Below are 21,481 nucleotides of genomic sequence, written 5' to 3' on the forward strand. Positions count from 1 at the left end.
GAATTCCAAGGAGTCTGAGAATTTAAAATCTTCAAGTTCTGATCTTCTAGGTGGTTGCAAAGTTGTATGTGTTAATGTTGGAGCATAGGTCATATTTTAACAGCACGTTAGCTGTTTTTAATATTTAAACATGATATGCAAACTTTCGTTTTCACCTTAGCTCTGGACCCCACAAATAGTAGGGACAGAACAACCTGATATCACAGGGTCAAGGACTGAACAAATGAGGCCATACTTACTGGAGCAAAATGAATTTTTTTTTTAATTGTACTTCAGGGCAACAAGTCAACAGCTGCAGGAAAACAAAACCAGGTCCAATCCATGATTTAAGAGGAGGTCAGGAAAGGCTTGGAAGAGAGATCCAAAGGCCAGCCTGGCAAGGGGAATCCCACATTAGATTCCTGGGAGAGAGCAGGCCCCAGGCAGCAAGGTCACCTTGCCTGCTTCTCTGTAAGCTAATCCTGGAAACAAAAGGAAAAATATTTCAAAGCCCAACTCAGTAAACTGAGGTCTAAGTCAAGTTACTAAACAATGGATGCTCAGAATTGGAAGGCTGCATCCTTCTTGGATTCAGGAGTTATCTAATCAGGAGTTTTCAAATGGTTCTAGGCCCTTTGCCAGGATAGTAGAGCCAGTCCTTTTTAGTTGCCTGTCTGCAGTGAGCCCCAGCGCCCTGCTACTCTACCCTCTGCCCTAGAACCAATGTATCACAGCATAACTGGTTGGTCAGCAACAGCCTTCATCTGCACAGGAGGATATACAATGTACCTAGGGAACTGGGGGCCCAGGGATGGAGCAGCAGCAAAGCCACCGACCTTCAAGGTAATAGGGAGACTTGGGTACAGGCATATCAATGATGACCATGGGAGCTCACAAATGTCTAGACTAAGTAAGATCAACTGTGGGTGGGGAAAAAGAGCATCAGGTAGTGACTGAGATGGAAATTGTCATCAGTCAAGTGAATTGAGGGCACAGAGTCAGATTTATTGTGATTTAGAAAATTAAGACAGACTGATGATTTTGTAACCAAGAATTGTGGTGGAGTCAATATTTATCCCTAATATATATGTAATGAAAGTCCTCAGCTCATACTATGCTCAATACATGGTAGCCAAAATTTATCAATATTATTATTATCACTTTAAAAGTCTACGGGAAACCTATGAAAAGGGCAGAACCAGCCTAATCACTAAGAAAACATGGCAGAAGAGCCAAAGGAGCATGAGAAAGGATTAGCCCAAATATGTGAAGATGATCTCCCCCAGTCTCCTGTGCCCTGTTCTGCCCATCTCTCTGACCACTCCCAGCTCCAGCCTGGACTGTTACCTTCACAGGGAGCCAAGGCTTCTCTTGACTGCTTGGACAAGAGGGTAAGGGCCCTGGTTGCAGGATTTGCCAGTGAAGTCATCCATGTCAATAGACCAGATCATGGCTCCTCCCAGGTTTAAATTCTTTAAGAACCGAACCTATGGGAGGCACAGGACACATAGAGATTAGAAGTGACCCCTAAATGCCCACGACCATATCAGGTTCAGATGAGGGTCTCAGCTTAGAATACAGTGGTAGACTAACTGGTTTTCTGGAGTTAGAGACTCCCTGAGGGGTAAGATTGCTGAGGGAGAGAGAGCCACCAAGTCAGCATTAGCCACCTCTCATTCTGACTTGAGTCACCACACTCAAGGTTCGGCATTCTTGGAGGCTGAGAAAACTCTCCATAATAAGGGAAGAAACTAGGAAGCCCTTAACAAGACAAGTGGCCAGGATTGTCAATTACACTCAAGCCTCCTTTTTGCCCTAACCCTGAAAGGAACGCAAATGTCTTACCAAGGTCTAAGAACTGGTAGGCTCAGGAATCTGGAGCCTCCTAGCTAGGTAATCCATGAGAAGGACTAAACAGTTTGTTCTGAGATAATTAACAAAGTAGATTACCTATACAGGCACCAATGTCTCCTTTATTCCCTCTCCCTTCTCCTTGCCTTTCTCTTCTCTCCACTCCTCACTTATTAGAATAAACTTACTTGTTCTCAACTCTTTTTTGTGTCCTTTCCAACTCGTCTACCTGTACCACAGCTGCTCACAGGTATGACATAGAGTCACTACTAGACTTAAGCTATAGAGACTGCTGGATCCCATCCTAGAGTCTGGGGCCTCAGAAGCTTCTCTCTTTCAACATAGAGTATTCAGGCATTTTACTACATATCCCCATTCCCCATCTAAAGGAGCATCTGCCTGTTCCAGATCCTGTTGCCCACCTACCTTGGTCTCCATACTCTCCACATCATCATAGCCCACCCACTGGTTCCCCTTGACTGCGTAGGGAACCTGCTGATCCTGGAGCCTTGTGATCTTGGCTCCTTTCAGAAACTGGCAGATCTGGCAGGGGAAAGGGAAACGAGAGGGTCAGTAATGGGTTATTCTTGAAACTTGGTGGGGGTAGACAGGACAGTGAGCCACTAGGGACTTAGGGAAAATATCAGAACCTTTATCCCAAGGATCAGACAATGAGAGAAATGACCACATATATCATACGAAGTGGGTGGCCCAAGGTGAACCACTGGGAAGTGTCTGTGCTAAAGTCTCATCAGGAGGAGACAGAGCAGCTAGACATCAGAAAATACTTGAGTTCCAGATCAGACCCCAGCACCGACTGATAAATCTTCCAATTTCTTCATTTGCAAAATGGAAATAATTATAATAATGCTTTCAACATATCTACCTTCCAGTGTTGTTGTTAGGATCAGATGACCTAATACACATTAAAAAAATTTTTGGAAAACAGTAAAGTGCTTTACAAATGTGAAGTATTATCCTGACCATCACCACTATTCCTCACCTTGTAGCATCTCCACTTAAATCTCATTACTCCCCCTCTGTCTCCTCCCATTCCCAATATGCCCTATCCTGGGGCTCCCCTTCGGTCATTAGCTACATTCTTTCTGTTAGCATAAGGAAGAGCTCTAGAAAAGATAAATCTTCAATTAAAAAGTGCATTTCAACATCACATAGAAAATCCCTTTTGGATTACTCTTTTTGGATGAACTACATTCACACTTACTACAATGAGGGCAGAAAATGAAAGTTGAATATTTAAGCAAATATCAACCTGTCAAAGTTATAGTGGCCTAGATTCATTATGAACTGAACAATCAAATCAAACTTTCCATGAGATGGAAAGTGCATATCTAGTGGTTGATATTATAACCCTACCAGTAGATTCTGAGCAATGACCTTTCTTCTCCCTTAAATTAAGAGTGTTATTGCTGTCAACCTAGAACTACCCAAGGGTGGGTCAGCCTCTCTCCCACCTCCTATCTGTCAGGCACCCTGAGATTCATTGAGGACTCTCACGATGACCCATGTCCCATTCCTGTTGCCTGTTGAATTGATGATATGTCAATCATTCCTATGTGTAAGGTGAAAGGAAAAATTGAGCATTACACCGAATGGGTACCTTGGTGGGTGCCAACTCATTCAGCATGGGCCCATGGCATGTCCACACTCACAATGAGAGGTCAGGCTGGGACTCCAAAGATAGACCAGGATATAGAATGATATATTTTTTCTCTACCTGATCAAATTTCTACTCATCCTTCAAGGCCCAGCATAAACTTCTCCTCTTCCGTGGAGCCTCCCACAGTCACATATCTCTGATCTCATGTCACTCTACACCATTCATTAGTCATTGAATCCCATATTGTTTTATAATACCTCTCTGATTTTATTAAATATTATAGTTATCTTGTTTTTGAACTCTTGTTTAACTAGTTACATCTGTATTCTACATTCTTTTCACCTTGACAATAACCCCTTTAGAGATAAAGATGGATAATTACTTATTTCTAGCTTTCACAGTACCCAGTGTTTGGGATATGAGAGTGTCCAAAGAGTTTCTGTTGGTTGACCTATTGTTAGATTTATATCTTCCCCTGTGCTTTTTAAATAAATTTTCCCAGATTGGAGGGCAGAGAGAAATGATGGTATAATTAACTGAACAATTTTGTTATCCCTATGATCCATCTGACTTCTGCACAGAATTGGACACATTTGACCACTCCCTCCTTTTTGAAACACCCACTTCTCTAAGGTCTTTGGCACAGATCTGTATGGGTTCCTTCTAACCCTCTTGTAGTTCCTTGTCAGTTGCCTTAACATGTTCCCCTTCCTCTGCACGTCCCTCAGGTGTAGGAGGTTCTTGGGTTTGTCTTGGGCCTCATGTGCTTCTCATCGTGTGGTTTGGCTTCAGGTACCATCTTTATGCTGATATTTTTGAATCTACCTCTCTAGTGCAGACTGGTCTGCTGTGATCCAAACCCATATATTCAATGACTCACTTGTTATCTGTATGTCCCACAGGCTCCTCACACTCAGAACATCCAAAACTGATCTCATGAGCAGGACCAATGTCCACTCTGCTCTCCCTCCAGTCTTTCCTATCTCCTGTAAATGGCATTGCCATCCACTTAGCTGCTCAAATCAAGAACTTGGGGTAGTCTTCCTTTTTCAATTTCTCATATCCTCCTCTACCTATCCCCATTCCTGGCTAGCTCCATCTCATCTTCAGAGTTCAGCTTATTTCACTTCCTCCAGGAAGCATTCCCTGACCCTCTCCCAAACCAGAGTTGGGAGCTCCCTTCACATGTTCAGTAGTACTGTGAACTTTCCCCTTCACAACACTCAGAATGCTTTACTGTGCTGTCAGATTGAAGCTGGAATATCTACCCAGACATGGCAGGGAGCTGAGGGTACAGGTGGTTTCCAGGTACCTCATAATAGGCCAGGAAGCCTGAAGACTCTGTGATGGGTCCAGCAGCTCCAGGGCCAGAGGCAGGGGCCCCCACGGTGGTTTCTGCAGTGGCCAGTGTGAAGGAGTGCCCATAGGTGGGGATGCCCATGACCACCTTCTCTGAAGGCATTCCCTTGTGTATCCAGTACCCCACAGCATATTCCTAGAAGGGGAAGAGAGATGGAGGCTCAGAGTGGGGAAAGAAAGGTGTCAGGCCTTTTTTAGCCTCTATCCCAAACTTCACAGAGGTGACTGCTTGATTTCTTTTCTACATCTGAGTGTGAACAGACCAGATCTCCCCAGTACAAGAGTGCTTGTTCTAATGCACATATGCTCTTCAGCAGCAAGAGGCTTATGCAGCTTTTTCTAATTTCTGAAAGGAACTAGACGGTGGATCACAAAAGAAATCAGTCAAGAAACCTAGAAAACATGAAATCAAGGTTGTCACCATCTTCCTTTCCCTTTTGAGTCAACACAAAATCCCTATGGAATTTGTCTACACAATGGCTCATTGTGATTACTGACAAAGGTGGCTGTCAGATTCCTGGTCCATGAGGCTTCACAATGACCTTGAACCCAATGGGATATGTCAATGTAAAGAGTCAAACTCTATAAAATATTGGAAGAGATTTATTCTGAGCCAAATAAGTATTTTGAGTGACAAATGGCCCGTGACACAGCTCTCAGGAGATCCTGAGGATATGTGCCCACAGTGGTCAGGTTACAGCTTGATTTCATACATTTCAGGGAAACATAAGACATGAATAAATATATGTAAGATGTACATTGGTTCACTCCAGAAATGCAGGACAACTAGAAGCTGCAGCTTCCAGGTCATAGGTGAATTCAAAGATCTTTTGATTAGCAATTGGTTGAAAGAGTTATTATCTAAAGGCCTGGAGTCAATAGAAAGGAATGTCTGGGTTATGATAAGTGGTATAGAGACCAAGGTTTTATCATGCAGATAAAGCCTCCAGGTAGCAGGCTTCCGAAAGATTAGATTGTAAATGTTTCTCAGCAGACTTAGAGAGTCTGCTCTATCAGTCTTAAGGTGTCTATGTTGATGTTAGTGCTGGTCAGCTGTGAGGCATGTCTGACACCCAACTTCCCATCATGACCTGAATTAATTTTTCAGATTAACTTTGAATGCCCTTGGCCAAGAGGAGGGATTTGTTCAGATGTTTGGGGGGCTTAGAATTTAATTTTGGTTTACAGATAGATTGGGAGGTAAGAGGCTAATTTTGGCTTTCCTGCTTTCAGAACAAAATAAAGGGTTAGAGAAGACAAAGATAGTCTCCTCATCTTTAAAGATAACTGACAGAGAGGAAGGAGTGAAGGAGGCTGATGTGACTTAGCCACATGAAGGCCTAGAAAACCCCAACCAGAAATCATATCTAGCTCTGGACTGATCCATTTTGTAACTTTGAATATGAAGGCCTGGAAACATGCAACACAGATATTTTTTTCTCCCAGAATTTTAGGAATATACATCCATATATATGAAACAGCCTTTGCAAAAATTGTAACTGAGAAAACTGTGACAGTGAAAGAGATCTGAGCTAACTGACTCCATCTTGCTTCTAACCTTCAAGCTGTCCTTGTTCATTCCTGGGTGTAAGCCAACTCAGTTTGAGAGGAATTTAGTCTATAGTTTAGCTTTCAAACAAAGATGATTAACAGCCCTTTTTGGAAACAAATTCTCTTCTTGCCTAGACACCAGTCTGCTTTTGTAGAACTAACAAATTAGCCATGAGATTAGAAGTTATGGTTTAGGAGTCATGCGGCCAAAGGCTGCAAGATTCCAAGCCTCACCAAATTGCAGCTGGGAATAGCATCACTGTTGCAAAACCTCAGAACAGTGCTTGAGATATTTTGCAGATCTTGCATTCTGATGCACCAGCTGACACCACCCAGACCCAGGAATCTGGCTCAACCAGTTCTGTGACCCCAACCAACAACAAAAGACAGCAAGAAAAACCCACTTTGAACCCTTATGATTTCATCTTCAACCTGATCAACCAGCACTCCCCACTTTCTGATCCCCCATCCACAAAATTATCCTTAAAAACCCTGGTCCCTGAATTTCCAGGGAGACGGATTTGAGTAATAATAAAATTCCAGTCTCCCAAACAGCCGATTCTGCATGACTTAAACTCTTTCTCTATTGCAATTCCCCTATCTTGATAAATCAGTGGGCAAGGAAAACTCATTGGCTGGATATGTTATGTTCCAGAACAACATCAACAACATTATTACATTACTATTTTTTTTTTACTTTTCATTTCCCACCACCAGGACCTTCACATCACACGACCTTGAAGAGTCAATGGAATCTGACGAACTTCTGTTTCATCATCTGTGAAGTGGGAGTAACACTTCCTACCCAGCTGACCTCATGGGGTTGTTTTAAAGATAGAATTAAATAGGGAATGTAGATGAACACAGGATGGTACAAGTTCTGTTCACCTGTGTAGATGCCAAGAAATGTACCAAAGATGGAGAATCCAGAGAAGACTGGGATGTGGGACACTGAGCCAGAGACAGAGCTTAGGGCACTTCAGCTATCAGCACTTCTGACATTTTCCAGGTGACATTTTATTGGTGCCTGGTCAAAGCACTTCTCCTGCACTCACTTGCTCTTGGGACTACCCAATTCCCTCTTGGGCTCATAGCTCTTCCTCAGTTCAAGACAGAAGTAACTCTAGACATGCTGGACTCTCCCCGGCCCCACTGCCACAGCCAGCACCCCTGCAGTTCCACTGGCCTACTCACCACATTGTAGTAGGAGCTTGGCCCTCTGTCCTGCCACCCCTTGCTCAGAGGGCTGTTGTGGCCAGTGATAAGGGGCTTTTCCCAAGACCCATGGAAGTCAAAGGACAGGAGGTTGATGAAATCCAGATCTCTAAAGTGCCAAAAGCAAAGGGAGAGATTTTGTGATGAGCAGTGGTAGAAACAATTGTTAAGTAATTGTTTTGGCTTTGAATGATGCTGCTAGAAGGATTGAAAGTCTCTGTAAAGAAGTTGTTCCTGGCTGAATGATGCAGGGTTAGGACAGTGACCTTCCCTCTCCTCCTTTTCCCCTCATCCCTCAAACATGCGATGCATCATTTGCATGGACCAAATTGGAAGCAGAAGGATGGAAAGTTGCTCTGATGTACTCACTTTGCCAGTTTCTCAACTTGATAGCTGTTATCAATCATTTGCCTCCCGGCAGATACACCTGCAGTCAAGAGAAGCCTTTCCTTGGTGGATTTTGTGAAGTCCTTCTGAAAGGCTTCTGCTAACTCCTAGGAAAAACAAGGAAACAAGGTGTTAGATTCCCCTTCCCAGAGTACAGCGCTAAGCTTCTTGCCTGGGATCTATGAGGTTTAGAACCACATTAGATGGAAAAGATCAACCGTTTCCTCTCCATCCCATATGGGGATGCCTTGTGCCTGTATCTGCTCAGGAAGTTTCCACATTAGGCAGGAGGACCCCAACCTCACTGTACCCAGGAAATAACCATCTTGGTTTCTACCTGACAGATTTTCGGATCTATCTGATAGATCTTCTATGAGGTTACCTCAGTACCCAGGAAATCCTATGGCTACACACTCTTTTATATGGATGTTGCTTTATTTTGATGTTCTTCATCAAAAAGAAGAACATCAAAATAAATGAACAAGGGGGCTCCATTGTTTCATATTGTTCCTGCCTTAAAATGGGAACAGGGGCTTTTCTGTCATTAGTGGGGGCTTCAGAAAGCCTGGGGCTGTGTCTTCCCACCACACTCAATCTCTTCCTTTTTGTCTCCCATTGTGGCTGTGGATTCTGGATGTCAGAGTACTGAGTACACCATGGCATCTGACTTACATGAATCAGCAGAGTGAAATGAGTGTTTTCTTTCTGATCTGGGTAGATCCAGCTTACATCCAGTCCATCAAAGTTATGGTTCCTCAGAAACAGGATTACGGAGTTAACGAATTCCAAGCGTGATGTAGAAGAATCCACCATGGGGTGGAACCTGGAAAGAAGCAATACAAGTGTCTTTTTGGAAAGAACAAGTAACATCTGTAGTGTAACACATTTTTCACAGAAATCCTGAGCAGTCTTCTCTTCCCCAATATTCACTTACAATTTGTCTATTCCAATGCTTTCCCTTTTTGGAACAGATGAGAGAAGAAGGACTGTTGGTCCAGAATATTGATCCGGCCAGGTAAAGGAAGACTGGGTTCTCTGCAGATCTTCCTGAGGGTAACGGAGCTGCTTTTGACAAAGACTCTTGCCTTGACCAAACTTTAGGTAGGCTTCTCTGAGCCCTCTTCTCAACTGGACCTCAACCTTGGGCTTCTGTGTCTGTCTTTGCTGTGTCTGATTCTAGCAAAAGTCCTCCTAGGTCAGTTTAGCGAGAAACCCCCACCCCTGGTACCTGATCACTCACCCCGTGCCATCCCCCAGGTGATATCTCATCACTCTGGCATCCTTTGGCAGGACAGGAATCCTGTTGAATCAGGTTAGCAAGAATCCCCCAGCTCTGATGTTTCCTCTTTAAGATTTTCCATCCACTGATTTCCCCCAGTGTGCTCTTTGGCTGTATTTCCTCACTTGCCTTTGCTGCCTTTGGAATAGAACCCAGTACCATACTTAGGTCTTTTTCCCCCATTGCAATATTTCCTGAATAAAATCTGTTTTACTGCTTAAATGCTGTCCAGCTTTGGTTTTCTTCAACACTTTACACCCTTGGAAAAGCAGTTTGCAATGTGGTGGGCTTAGGATCAGGAGAGCTAGATTCAAGTCCCAGGTCAGAGTCCTTTCTGATGGCCACTTTGTCGTTAACTCGCTCTCAGGGTTCCAGTCTGGCCACCTCTAAATTGGGACTGAGGGTATTAATCCTGCTTCATGTGCCTCAAGGGTGTAACATTTAGGGAAGTTCCAAGAAGGACTGGACTCCAGTGAATTCATGGTCCCCAAACAAGCATCCCAGTCACAAATAGGCAATGCAGATCTCCCCACCCCCAGGATTTCTGATGAAAAGAGGACTTGAAATCAGCAGCTCCTCAAGGGCTTCATCTGAACTAGAATTCTGAAGCCATGAAATTGATTCTCAGATGCCCACACCAAGGGCACCAATAGCATTTAAAACCCAAAGCTGTAGATGAGATACTGGTATTTTCCTGGGGACATAACCTTTAAGTTGTGTCACTTTTCACCTCTTACAATACCTCCCACGCCCAGGCTTTCTTAGAGCCTTGAATTAATTTTGTTTTATTCAATATTAAATTGAGATTTTGATTCCTGCATGTATCTCATCTTCGAAGTGGAAGAGATAGCAAGAAACTGGCCTGGTATCAGGAAACCGTGGTGGAAAAAGTTTTCTAGCTTTTCTCTTGCATTTGAAAGTGCTTACAATAATTAGAAAGCCATTGCACCTGAGCCTCTGGGCAGATGCCTCCAATTTTAGGAGACATGCCCATTCAATAGAAATTTACTAATTTGCTCCTTAGAAGCAAGTTTGTGTGTTACACATATGTAATTATTCTGCACAGCACCTGGCACAAAGTCTGGCATTTACCTAATAATAACAACAATAATCATATAACAATGATTACCGCAACCATTGAGCCCTTATTGCACATGGGCACTATGCTAGACAGTTTGCTTGCATTGCCTGCCTCTACAACATAACCCTGAGGAAAATTCTGTTATTATTCTTATTGTATGGTTAAAGAAAACTGCGGCATGCAGACGTTAAAGAACTTGACAGAAGTCACACAGCTTGCATGCGTCTAAAGGGAAATCCAAACCAAATACATCTATCTCCAAAGTTCTACTTTTAACCACTAAACTGGTAAGCAATTATTTACTGAATGAATGAATGAATGCAAGAATGAATGAATAAATGAAGACATTTTTATTTGTATCAACACCTAAGCAAGTATTAGGAAAGGAAGAGAATTTGAGAATTAGACGGATGGGTGCCATGGAAGCCCATTCATATTGAAGGGTGTTCATGGAGGGGTTAACACAGAACCAAAAAAGTTAGGTAGCCTGATCTTTCTTCCTTCTTTCTGCGTGCAGAAATCTCCATAGGTCTTCTAACACTACTTCTTCTCTCTGCCTACTCTGGCTGTAACAGTACTGACAGGTTTCACAAGTTGTACTATCAGACTTCTGTAAAAACTCCAAGACTCTCCTAGCTGAGTTTAAGATCTCTGGACTTTTTAAGATGTTAGCACTTTAAATAATAAAGCAGAAGAAATTCAAAATTAGATAAACTGTAGTTGAAGATTGAAAAAATGTGATATTTATCCTTATGTATTTTCATTTAGCTCGTGATGTGAGTGGGATATCGTTTTCATGTGAGTAGAAAATATTACTTCTAATGTGTGCTTTGTATCAGTGGTTATTTTGGTTTTAAGCAAAGCAGAACCGATTGTCTCCTCTGCTGCTCTGATGGTGCTCAGGCCATTTGGCTGCGGAGCCATGATCCCAGACATTGTAGTCCACTGACTGCTATGGTCCAAGGCAGGGCTTCTAAGCGGAAGCAGCCCATCCAAACCATCCCAGGGTGTAAAGTCAAACTCTCAAGTAATTTAAAATAATTTGCACTTTCCTATTAAAACTATCTCTATAATCCATAAAGTGAAAAACATGCATGTAAATAATTAAGAATTTTCTGAGTATTGTTCATGGCCCACTTTCAAGCCTTGAGTGTCTGGGCTTGTATTAAGCTCCAGCAGAATTCCTTCAAAGACCCCAGGAAACCTAGTGCTGTGCCTCTTCTTGTGAAAAAACTCAGATTAGTTTTGCCACCTGGCCAAGGGAAGACCTCTTAAAGCCTAGTTTAATGTCTCTTCTCAGGAGGAAGAAAAGTGGTGATGATCAAAAATTACATCAGGAAATGAACAAAAAATAAAGATGTAATCTTACCCTTTGGAACCAAACAGGTATCCTCCAATGGACAAGAGAATTTTCAGTTTGGGATTCCTGAAGCAGAAGAATAAGATGATTATTTATTTTCTGGCTGCCAGGGAAGCCTTTGTCTAAAGAACAGAGTTCTTAAGTGTAGAGAATATGGACAATTAGGGCCTGGCTGTTTGAACCAAAGCGAAGTTCAGTGAAGGTATGAAACACTGTGAGAACAGTCAGGATCAGAAATATACCCAGAGAAATAAACAGGAATGAATGAATGAATGAATGAATGAATGAATGAATGAATGAGACAGTAGGTCTTAGGCCCAGCTTAAGACCAGCTTCCCTCCTCTAAAATCCATGCAGGATGCTTCCACCCCCATCTTACTGACTTGGTTTTGAGACTGTTGATGGTCTGGTAGAGCATCACTTCACTCTTGTCCTTGATGATAACCTTGTTGTTCTCGATGCTGGCAAATGAGTAGATGAGGTGAGAGCATAGGAAGGGGTCGACATTCTCAGGGGTGAATTTTCCTGGTTCCTGCCGGTCCTGGGACCAGTTGGTAAAGTAGCAAACCAGTTTGTAGGCAGATCCTGGAGTGGAGTGAAGAGAGCCAATGAGACTCTAGTGCTATTGCCTTAGAGCCCAGAAAGTCACAACTTTCTCCCCACACAGCCATTGCATCATTTGCTCATTCCACCAGAGCCTCTGAGGGCCATTCAGCCTGGGCCTTTAGTGCTGGCTCTTGAGTACCCAGACCCCAGTTAAGAAATACACTGAGCCTGGGCACAGTGGCTCACACCTGTTATCCCAGTATTTTGGGAGGCTGAGGCAGGAGGATTGCTTGAGCCCAGGAGTTTAAGACCAGCCCTGGCAGCATAGAAAAACCCCATCTCTAAAAAAAATTTAAAAATTAGCCGGATGTAGTGGTGCATGCCTCTAGTCTCAGCTACTCAGGAGGCTGAGGTTGGAGGATTGCTTGAGCCTGGGAGGTCCAGGCTGCAGTGAGCCATGGTCACACCACTGCACTCCGGCCTGGACCACACAGTGAGACCCTGTCTCAAAAAAATAAATAAATTGAGAGACAGAAATACCATCAACATATGAAACACCCATGGAGCACTAAGATTCAGTGTGTATGGATGGATGGATGACACAGATCAGTAGAGAAAGAGATAATACAAACATTGTGTATGTTTGTATTCACACACAGACACACATATTGAGGCCAGGTATGGGGGAGGGGTGAGAGAGAGAGTGGCTCAAAAAGAACTAGAACAAGGGATACACAAAATGATACAGAGAACAAAAACTCTGTCATAAATATGTCAGTGGCAGAACCGGAGAGAGTAATCAAGAGAAAAAGCATGTAGCAGAAAAAGAAACTGGACATCAAAAATGAAAGCACCCAAGCCAGGAGATCCAGGCGGTAGTGACTGACTACTTACCTCCCTGGAGAAGCAGCAAGACCACTACACCTGCAATAGATGGGTGGAAAGAGAAATCTGTTGAGCCAAACCTGGTTCTGCTGTACCAGATAATGGCAGTGAAAATGTGGGTGTGCTCACATACAAGATAGAGCCTCACTTCATCTGGGCTCCCCAGCCACAGCTGTTGTGGTTTCTTTACAGGACCTTGAGGTTCCCCGGCCCTGGGGTGCCTTGTGTCTCTACATTCCTAGGCAGAAACATTTTCCAAGCTGGGAATTTATTTTTTCATTCATTTATCCAACAAAGTTCTATTGAATCTTATGCTCTGTGCTAAGCATTGCACTGGGGAAATTACAATGCAGTTAATGCCTTCCCTGCACTCAAGGAGCTCACAGTCTAGTCTGGAGCTGAATATAGGTAGGGTAACCATATAGTTTATTGTCCAATGCAAAGAGTGAAAAGGAGCATTATTAATAATTTCCCTGGGATGATAGCTTAACCAGAACTATCTCAGGCAAAATGAGATGGTCACCCTATGTAAAAACAATTAATTCTTACAACAAGGTAAGCAGTGTGAGCTGGTCCTGGTGGTGCTCTAAGCTTACATGTTTGAGATTATGCCCAGTCTCTTCTCCATAGGACATCTACCCTTGGAAGACTGGCGAGATTATTCTATACTTAACACATCCTCCTAAAGGAAAGAAAGAGCAGACCCCTGGATCCTAGAAACTTTGCCCCACGGACAAGACTCCTGGAACTGCAATCCAAGCAGCCTGGGGATATAGTCCACTCCGAAACCCTTAGAGGTCCGAAAGTGAAGGAAAGGGGCAGCCAAAAAGGAGAGAAAACTTTCAATGACACAGCTGCTGGAGCTGATTCCTCCCCTGCAGAGCTTAGGGCTGGAAAACAGGCCTCTACTGTTCTCTCCTGATGATTCACATGTTTTTTTTAGGCAGGGAAGTTAGGCCCCGGCTCTCCACACACTCACTTTGTAAATGGTCAGAGAAATTCTGTTTGGCACATCCACTGTCAGGTCAGCCTCCAGGCCCTTCTCCAAAGTGTGGCCTCCCTACTCTCTACCCTGTCAAGGTTGGGTCCAGGGCTAAGCTGAGTTCAACAGGGAACCCAAAAGGCTCTTGCCAAGTGGGTGCTTCATGGCTTGAGAGGGTAAGACAAGGTGAAAGAGGTATGGACACAAAGAAATGATTTCTTTCCTCCAGCAGACATATTCCCTACCCTCCCTTCGCCTCCTGGTAAACGTCCCTCGTTCACTCATAGCCCTGTTTAGCCTCATCCCCACTCTCGAGAATCCCAATTCCTGGCCACCACAAAAGCCAGTTTTGGATCAGAACTTTAGAGTTGAAAGGGAGAGTTCAGAAAACATTTAATTCAATAAATCATTCTGCAGATGAGAAATGTGAAGCTCTCCAAAAGTTGTGAAATATAACCACAGCAGAGCCCATGAAAGATGTGACTCCCAATACAACGCTCATACACTAAGAGACTAAGAAAGCTTGGCCTCTCTCCTGTCTTAGCTCCAGTTCTAATGTGGACAAGAAGCACCTCTGTGCAAACTGAGAACATCCTGCCAGTTCAAAGGGCTCCAGCTACTGCTGCCTTCTTGCCCATTCAGGAAAGATCAGGTCCTTCCCCTGTGACAGTTGCATTGGCCTGAAATTTTTTGACACTAAGGTCAACAGAAAGACTGAAATCCCATGAAAGGAGGAAGATTACTTCTTCTACAGACCTGTTACCTCTTTCTTCCTCGCCAACTTTTCTGCTGAATTACCAACCCCATGCTCACCTGCCCAGAGAGACTTCTGTTCCATGGTGGTTGCTCCCATATCCTCGACCAGCTTCTTCTGGGATGCACATTCTCTAGGTCTTTTATCCACTGAGGTTTCGACAGCCTGCCCTACATGAAAGAAGCAAGAAGTCCAGGGACTTCCCCTGGCAGACTTGTGAAACTTCTCGGAAATGAAGCCCAGATTTGAGCAATGCCAACTCTGACCTGCCAGAAATTAGTTGTTCTGAAGACAGCTGCTGAAGAGTCCTTTTCATCTAGTCTCACCTAAAAGGGACCCAGTCCTGGAGAAGGGAAGGAGGTGATACTCAGGCTCTGTCTCCTGGTATCACCCTCAGCCCTGAATCTCCTTCCTCATCATCCCAGTCTGTTTCCTTCTCCTTTCCCCCACCTCTCTCTGTTATCACACCACCTCTGGCCTGCGTATTTTTTTTTAGAAGCACGGTCTTGCTCTATCACCCCAGCTGGAGTGCAGTGGCACAGTCATGCCTCACTGCAGCCTCAACCTCCCAGACTCAAAGGATCTTCCCAGCTTAGCCTCCAGAGTAGCTGGAACCACAGGCATGCACCACTACACCTTGCTAATTAAAAAAAAAAAAAAATTTGTAGAGATAGGGTCTCACTACATTACCCAGGCTGGTCTTGAATTCCTGGGCTCAAGTGACCCTCCTGCCTTGGCCTCCTAGAGTGTTGAGATTACAGGCGTGAGCCACCGCACCCGACAACAGCTATTGTTTACCAGGCACCTCCAATGACCCCTTCTCTGTAGCTCTTCCCACTTCCCCCTGAGCCGAGACTAGCTGGCACCTCAGCCTACGGTGCATTCTATTTCCTTTCATTCCTTCACACTCTATCGTGATGTATTGGTGTCTATGTCTGTCTCCACTGTGCGAGTCCAAGAAGTATGCGAAGGAAAAATTAGCCAGGGGTAGCGGCACGTGTTGATAATCCCGGCTGCTTGGGAGGCTGGGGTGGGAGGATCCCCTGAGTGAGCCCCAGAGATTGGGGCTATGGTGAGCTGCGATCACACCACCGCAGTGCATCCTGGGCAACGGAGCAAGACTCTAACTCAAAAAAAAAAAAAAAAAAAAAAAGAATTATGTGAAACTCAAAAAGAAAAACCTCAATAAATGTTTGTTCAGGATCCTGCCTTAACCTGTGAGAATGGACTTGCACTCCAGATTCAAAGGCTCAGATCCTCAGGGCCTTGCACATCTTCTCCCTACCTATCTCCCAGTGCCTTTTTCATAACTGGCTCCTTGGTGCAACCCAAAATGTACATGTTGAAGCCCTAAGTCCCAATGTGATGGTCTATGGAGAAAGGGCATTGGGGTAATCAGATCATGAGGGTAGAGTCCTCATGAATAGGATTAGTACTCTTACAAAAATAGACACAAAAGAGATTATCTCTGTTTGCCATGTGAGTATGCAGCGAGTAGGTGGCTTTCAGCAGGTCAGGAAGAGGACCATCATCAGACACCTCATCTGCGTGCAGCTTGGTTTGAAACTTCCCAGCCTTCACACGGTGAGAAATAGACTTTTGTTGGTTAAGCCACCCAGTCTGTGGTATTTTGTTATAGCTGCCTGAACCTACCTACTCAGTTCTCAAGGGCTCCAGAAGCCTGCAGAACCTTCAGTGTGAAAATACCTCAGCTCAGCTTACTGAGAGGGTGCCAATTTTGTTCTTGTTTCTTTGTTGGTAACAAAATTTAGTATGGGTTCATACTAAACTTCTTATGCATGTCAACGTATCCATTCTTCTTTCAAATTTAAAATGAGGTTTAAGAAAGCACTCATGGTCCAGCCTGGGTGACAGAGCAAGACTCCGTCTAAAAAAAAAGAAAGCACTCACGGCATTCTTTGTTAGTTTGAACTGAGATCTTTTCATCTTATGGTAGGTATTTCCTGCCCTGCTGAAGGAGGTAAATGTAGCATTTTACAAGTGTGCCTGTGCATTCACTCTCACTGGCATTGCTTTGCAGGCGTCTATCTCTGTACTTCAATCAGATGACCAGATTGGCACTCAGAGTACGGTAAAGAAAGGCATTAACGTTTTATCTCTGTTTCCCTGACATTACTCCTTATTATGTTGGTGAATGGCGAGATATATCTTTTTTATCCTGACATTTTAATTCTAGAAAATGATGAACCCAGGACTAAAAGAGAAAACTTAGTCAATCAGATTTTGATTTTCATGGTCAAGGTCATGGCAATTATTTGCAGATTTTTTTCTTAAACAGGTTTCCTTCCAGGCTTAAGCTGTGGATTCTCTCCTAAGCAAGGTCTTCATCTGCCCCAGTGCCCATTCCAACTGAAAACCTAACTTGGAGACATTCCTTACTAGACTCCTAATCTTTCAAAGTCACAAGAGACAGTAGTATGTTCTAAACTCAAACCCCACCGTGGAAGAGAAAGATAATGTGGGTGGGGGGGTTGGAGCCCAAGGAGGAAAAATGGCTTTCAGTCCTTCAGCATCTAACAAGTACAGCAAACACTTATGGAAAAATCTACACCTTGTAAAGAACTGGTAAGAGCTTATAGAGTCCCAAATTGATCTGCCTCAAGAAACTTGTACTCTACTTGGGGAGGCAAATGTATAAATACAGGAAAATATAACATTATGGGGAATGAAGTATGTGCTAAATAAAGCATCCACCCTTAAAACGTATAAAAGAAAATTAATTTAAAAAATTAATGGAGTGTTTGTCAGTCACTGTATAAATACAATTTATACAGTAAACCAAATATGAACCAAATATAATTTGATTTCAGCTTTCTAATGACTTATGTTTTTAGTGGGGGAGAAAAACATGTAAACAAATTATTCCTTTTTTCCTCAAACTTGAAATTTAAAAAATTGGGCCGGCCACGGGGGCTCACGCCTGTAATCCCAGCACTTTGGGAGGCCGAGGCAGGCAGATCACCTAAGGTCGGTAGTTCGAGAGCAGCCTGACCAACATGGAGAAACCCTGTATCTACCAAAAATACAAAAAATTAGCCAGGCATGGTGGCACATGCCTGTAATCCCAGCTACTCGGGAGGCTGAGGCAGGAGAATCGCTTGAACCTAAGATGCAGAGGTTACAGTGAGCTGAGATTGCGTCATTGCACTCCAGCCTAGGCAACAAGAGCGAAACTCCGTCTCAAAAAGAAATTTAAAAAATTTAATTGTAGCAAATTTACATTGCAGCAAAACCCTAAGGATATTAAAATATATAAAGCAGAAAATGAAAGTACCTATTCATTCTCTAAAGAAACTACCGTTAACAATTTTGGTTTGTATCATCCCTAACTCCCTTCTCTCTCTTTCTCTCTCTCTCTCCTCTTTCTTAACACACACACACACTCTCTCTCTCTCTCTTTCTCCCTAACCCTCAACAATTTATGGTAAAGCATCCTTTCACATCATCAAAATAGAGAATATCAATTTATAAGCGATTTTCAATGACTACATCCCCCACTGATGAATATTTCAGTTGTTTCCAAATTTCACAGTCACAGATAATTCTGCAATGAGATGATTTTGTATAAAAGACATCCACTTACTTCTTTTTTTTTTTTTTGAGGCGGAGTCTTGCTCTGTCGCCCAGACTGGAGTGCAGTGGCCGGATCTCAGCTCACTGCAAGCTCCGCCTCCCAGGTTTACGCCATTCTCCTGCCTCAGCCTCCCGAGTAGCTGAGACTACAGGCGCCCGCCACCTCGCCCAGCTAGTTTTGTATTTTTAGTAGAGGCGGGGTTTCACCGTGTTAGCCAGGATGGTCTCGATCTCCTGACCTCGTGATCCCCCCGTCTCGGCCTCCCAAAGTGCTGGGATTACAGGCTTGAGCCACCGTGCCCGGCCCATTTACTATTTTTATACTACATTTCAAACTGTGCTTCAGCATGTACTCCTTCCAAATACATACGGGGCATATTTATTACCCCCGTTCTACTAAACAATAAATAATGGGTATTATCAGTCTATCTTTTATATTAAAATTATGCCTTCTTATTTTAATTTATGTTAAAACTAAAGGTGGGGCAATGTTTTAATGTATACACTTATTGGCCAATACTTTTTCTCCTTCTCTGAGTTGCCTGGCCATTTCTATTGGATTCTCCGTCTCTTTGGTATGGCTTTTTAGGAATTCTCTGTATTATATAAATTAATCCATTATCATATTATTGTATTTTTTTTCGGTTTTTACTTCCTATTGTGTTTATATTGTTTTCATTATATAATTTAAAAAATATTTTTATGTCTGCCAATCTGATTTTCAGTTTTTGCATCTACCTCGGGAAAGAGATATGTAAGAGGCAGGATAAAGGAGCAGAGAATTAAACACAAACCCCACAGTGGTACAGAAAGAATGGAGGACTGCAGAGAATAGAAAGGCCACACTGCCCTGGTAGGGACCCAGCTGGCTTCGTCCTGAAAGCAAGCTTTCGAGAAGGGATTAGAAAGAGGATCTGGGCATTGCCAGGAGGAGAATAGGAAACACACAAGGAGACCAGTTTTAGTGAAGTCTCAGAGCTGGACTCTGTAACTCTGTGGCAGACATGGTAACAAGTGTGACTTAATGAGAGTGTAGGGGTGTAATGGGAACTGAGATCACCAGCGGGGTGGAAGCATGAGGATGTTCATTTCTTGGCATATAAGGCCAGATTTAAATGCCACTTTCGATTCCCCTTGATTTACAGGGGTCTGCGAAGGCAGGATCTACCTCCATTCCAAACCCCAGGGGGAACTTGAATCCCTAATGGTGGGAAAAACTACACTTACTAACCCAAGGTTAGGTTAAAAGTATGCTTTGGGGATTTGCTTGAGGAGAAATTCAGAACCCAGTTCTGCCACAGGGAGGAAATAACAATGAAAGGTGGCCTTCTATTAGTCAGTGATGAGGCAGAGGCACTGTCACTGTCCAGATACAAGCCTGTGTCCACAGCCTGCAGCACTTCTGACCCAACCCAAGCCTGGACTCCGGAGGGAGCCTCCGCAGTAGCGGCATGGGGAAGGGGTGCCCTCTGGTGGTTGTTGGTAGGCAGCTCAACACCTAGTTGGCACTAGGCAGGTGTCCTGGGAAGGTCCTACCTCCCCCAGCTTCTCAGTCTCTTCTTGGCCCCAGAGTTGTCTCAGAAATGTTGGAAGGACGAGTGAGGAGAGAGGGATGATGTCATAATTTTGTTCACTGCAGACATAAGTATGACCCAAAAAAGAGAATGCAGAGGGAGGACACCAGGGAAGATCAAAGGGAAAAATGAAAATAAAAATAAAGGAAGAAGAAATGCTCTGTTCTAAATACAGCAAAGTGGCTTTTTCTTGTTTGCCCTAACACACTTGCATTCCTGAGGCTTGGCACTGTCCCATCTTGCTTTCTGGGGCCGGATTCATTCCTAAGACTGGTGTAACAGAAAGGGACGTCTGTTAATGTGCTTCAAGGCTGAGGAAGAGTTGGCTCTTTTAACATATCTCAGCATGGGACACATGGGATACTTGCTCAGTGTGGCCATCAATAAGGGAGGACACTAGAGGGAGGTTTAAAGAGGCCAAGTGCCCGCTGGGACGGGGCGTGGGGGAGAAGAGGTAGCAGGTTCAGAGAGAGGCATGTGCTCCCTGGGGAGAGCAGTGGGTCTGTGAGGCACCCAGAGAGTCTAAAGAGAAAGACCTGGGCCCAGTGCAGAACCAGGGAGGAAGAAAACAAACTGCAGCAGCCACCTCAATACTCACCTTGTCTGAGACCCATTATGTGTGAGATGTTATGATCCATCATCCCAAACTACAAATCTCTTGCACATTCTTCTGGACTTTGTGTGCGTATGACTGGACTGTTATGAAGTTGTTTGATAATGGGCTGTAAATCTTATTTCTTCCACTAAGTGGAACATGAGATCAAGACTCTTTCTCGCTACCCACCACATCTTTAGGACCTGTGCTCAAACAAAATAAGACCTTAGTAAGTCACTGTTAGGTGAAAAAGTATAAGAATAAATGAGTGAATCACTCATCTGTACACTTCCAGTCCCCCCCCCCGGCCCCCCCCACATAGCAGGTCCATCACTGGTAGTCCATTGCTGATGAGTGAATGAATGACCTCTTGGGAGTCCAGCTTTGGTGGTTGCTAGGTTAGCTATGAGCTGGAAGATGTCGCATAAACGTTTGCCTGAATTGAACCACTGGTGGGAACTTTGCTCGAATGCAGGATGTGGTCTGAGAGTTTCTCCTCTTCCTATTTTTGAGGGTGGGGGATGGGCATTGAAAGTGCCTCTGATGTGCTGGTGGGGTCTGAGCAGGTGCTGCCAGATCTGCAGAACTGAGGACTGGAGGAGGAAAGAGGAAAAAGAGGAGATAAGCAGGAGTCAGCAATGAGAATGAAGCTGCTCACAGGGATTCCTGCTGTAGAAGACAGGCCAGGACCTTGGAGGGCATCTGAGATCATCACTCATTGCCCTTAGGCCTGCCCCAACTCTCATAAGACAGAGGCAAGGGGCTTTATAAAAGGGATAATGAGATTACCTCCCTGGGAGGTTGTTTGAGGGAATGAAATGTGATAATGCAAGTGAAGCACTTAGCATAGTACCTGACTCAGAGTGTA

At 43.9% G+C, this 21,481-nt stretch overlaps 1 protein-coding gene across 7 annotated transcripts; it reads right to left on the minus strand.

Moving 5' to 3' along the window:
• Positions 1–235: 235 nt before the first annotated feature.
• On the minus strand, positions 236–21,034 carry CHI3L2 (chitinase 3 like 2). Of its 7 annotated transcripts, none has more exons than XM_023232625.1 (13): positions 15,717–15,916; positions 15,117–15,193; positions 14,910–15,020; positions 13,124–13,153; positions 12,067–12,268; positions 11,693–11,749; positions 8,636–8,786; positions 7,946–8,070; positions 7,556–7,685; positions 4,764–4,946; positions 2,257–2,373; positions 1,327–1,466; positions 236–461 (listed from the first exon to the last, which is right to left on the minus strand). In XM_023232625.1, the coding sequence occupies exons 3-12, from the start codon at positions 14,947–14,949 to the stop codon at positions 1,329–1,331; spliced, it is 1,173 nt and encodes a 390-aa protein (XP_023088393.1). In that variant the 5' UTR covers positions 14,950–15,020; positions 15,117–15,193; positions 15,717–15,916; the 3' UTR covers positions 236–461; positions 1,327–1,328. The 7 variants fall into 7 exon arrangements, with proteins under 7 accessions (XP_023088393.1, XP_023088391.1, XP_023088388.1 ...); XM_023232623.1 differs by having other exon boundaries at positions 15,541–15,916; XM_023232620.1 differs by lacking the exons at positions 13,124–13,153; positions 15,117–15,193; positions 15,717–15,916 and adding exons at positions 20,617–20,816; positions 20,981–21,034.
• Positions 21,035–21,481: the final 447 nt, after the last annotated feature.

This window comes from Piliocolobus tephrosceles, chromosome 1, assembly GCF_002776525.5.
Source record: "Piliocolobus tephrosceles isolate RC106 chromosome 1, ASM277652v3, whole genome shotgun sequence".
Classification (NCBI taxonomy): domain Eukaryota; kingdom Metazoa; phylum Chordata; class Mammalia; order Primates; family Cercopithecidae; genus Piliocolobus; species Piliocolobus tephrosceles.

Excerpts from the sequence above, each read along its gene's own strand:
- CHI3L2 (XM_023232619.2), bottom strand. The coding sequence starts at position 20,659 with ATGATGGATCATAACATCTCACACATAATGGGTCTCAGACAAG. Across the intron at positions 8,071-8,635 it reads ATTTCACTCTGCTGATTCAT|GAGTTAGCAGAAGCCTTTCA; the intron begins GTAAGTCAGATG and ends TGTTTTTCCTAG. Across the intron at positions 7,686-7,945 it reads CAAGTTGAGAAACTGGCAAA|AGATCTGGATTTCATCAACC; the intron begins GTGAGTACATCA and ends TTGGCACTTTAG.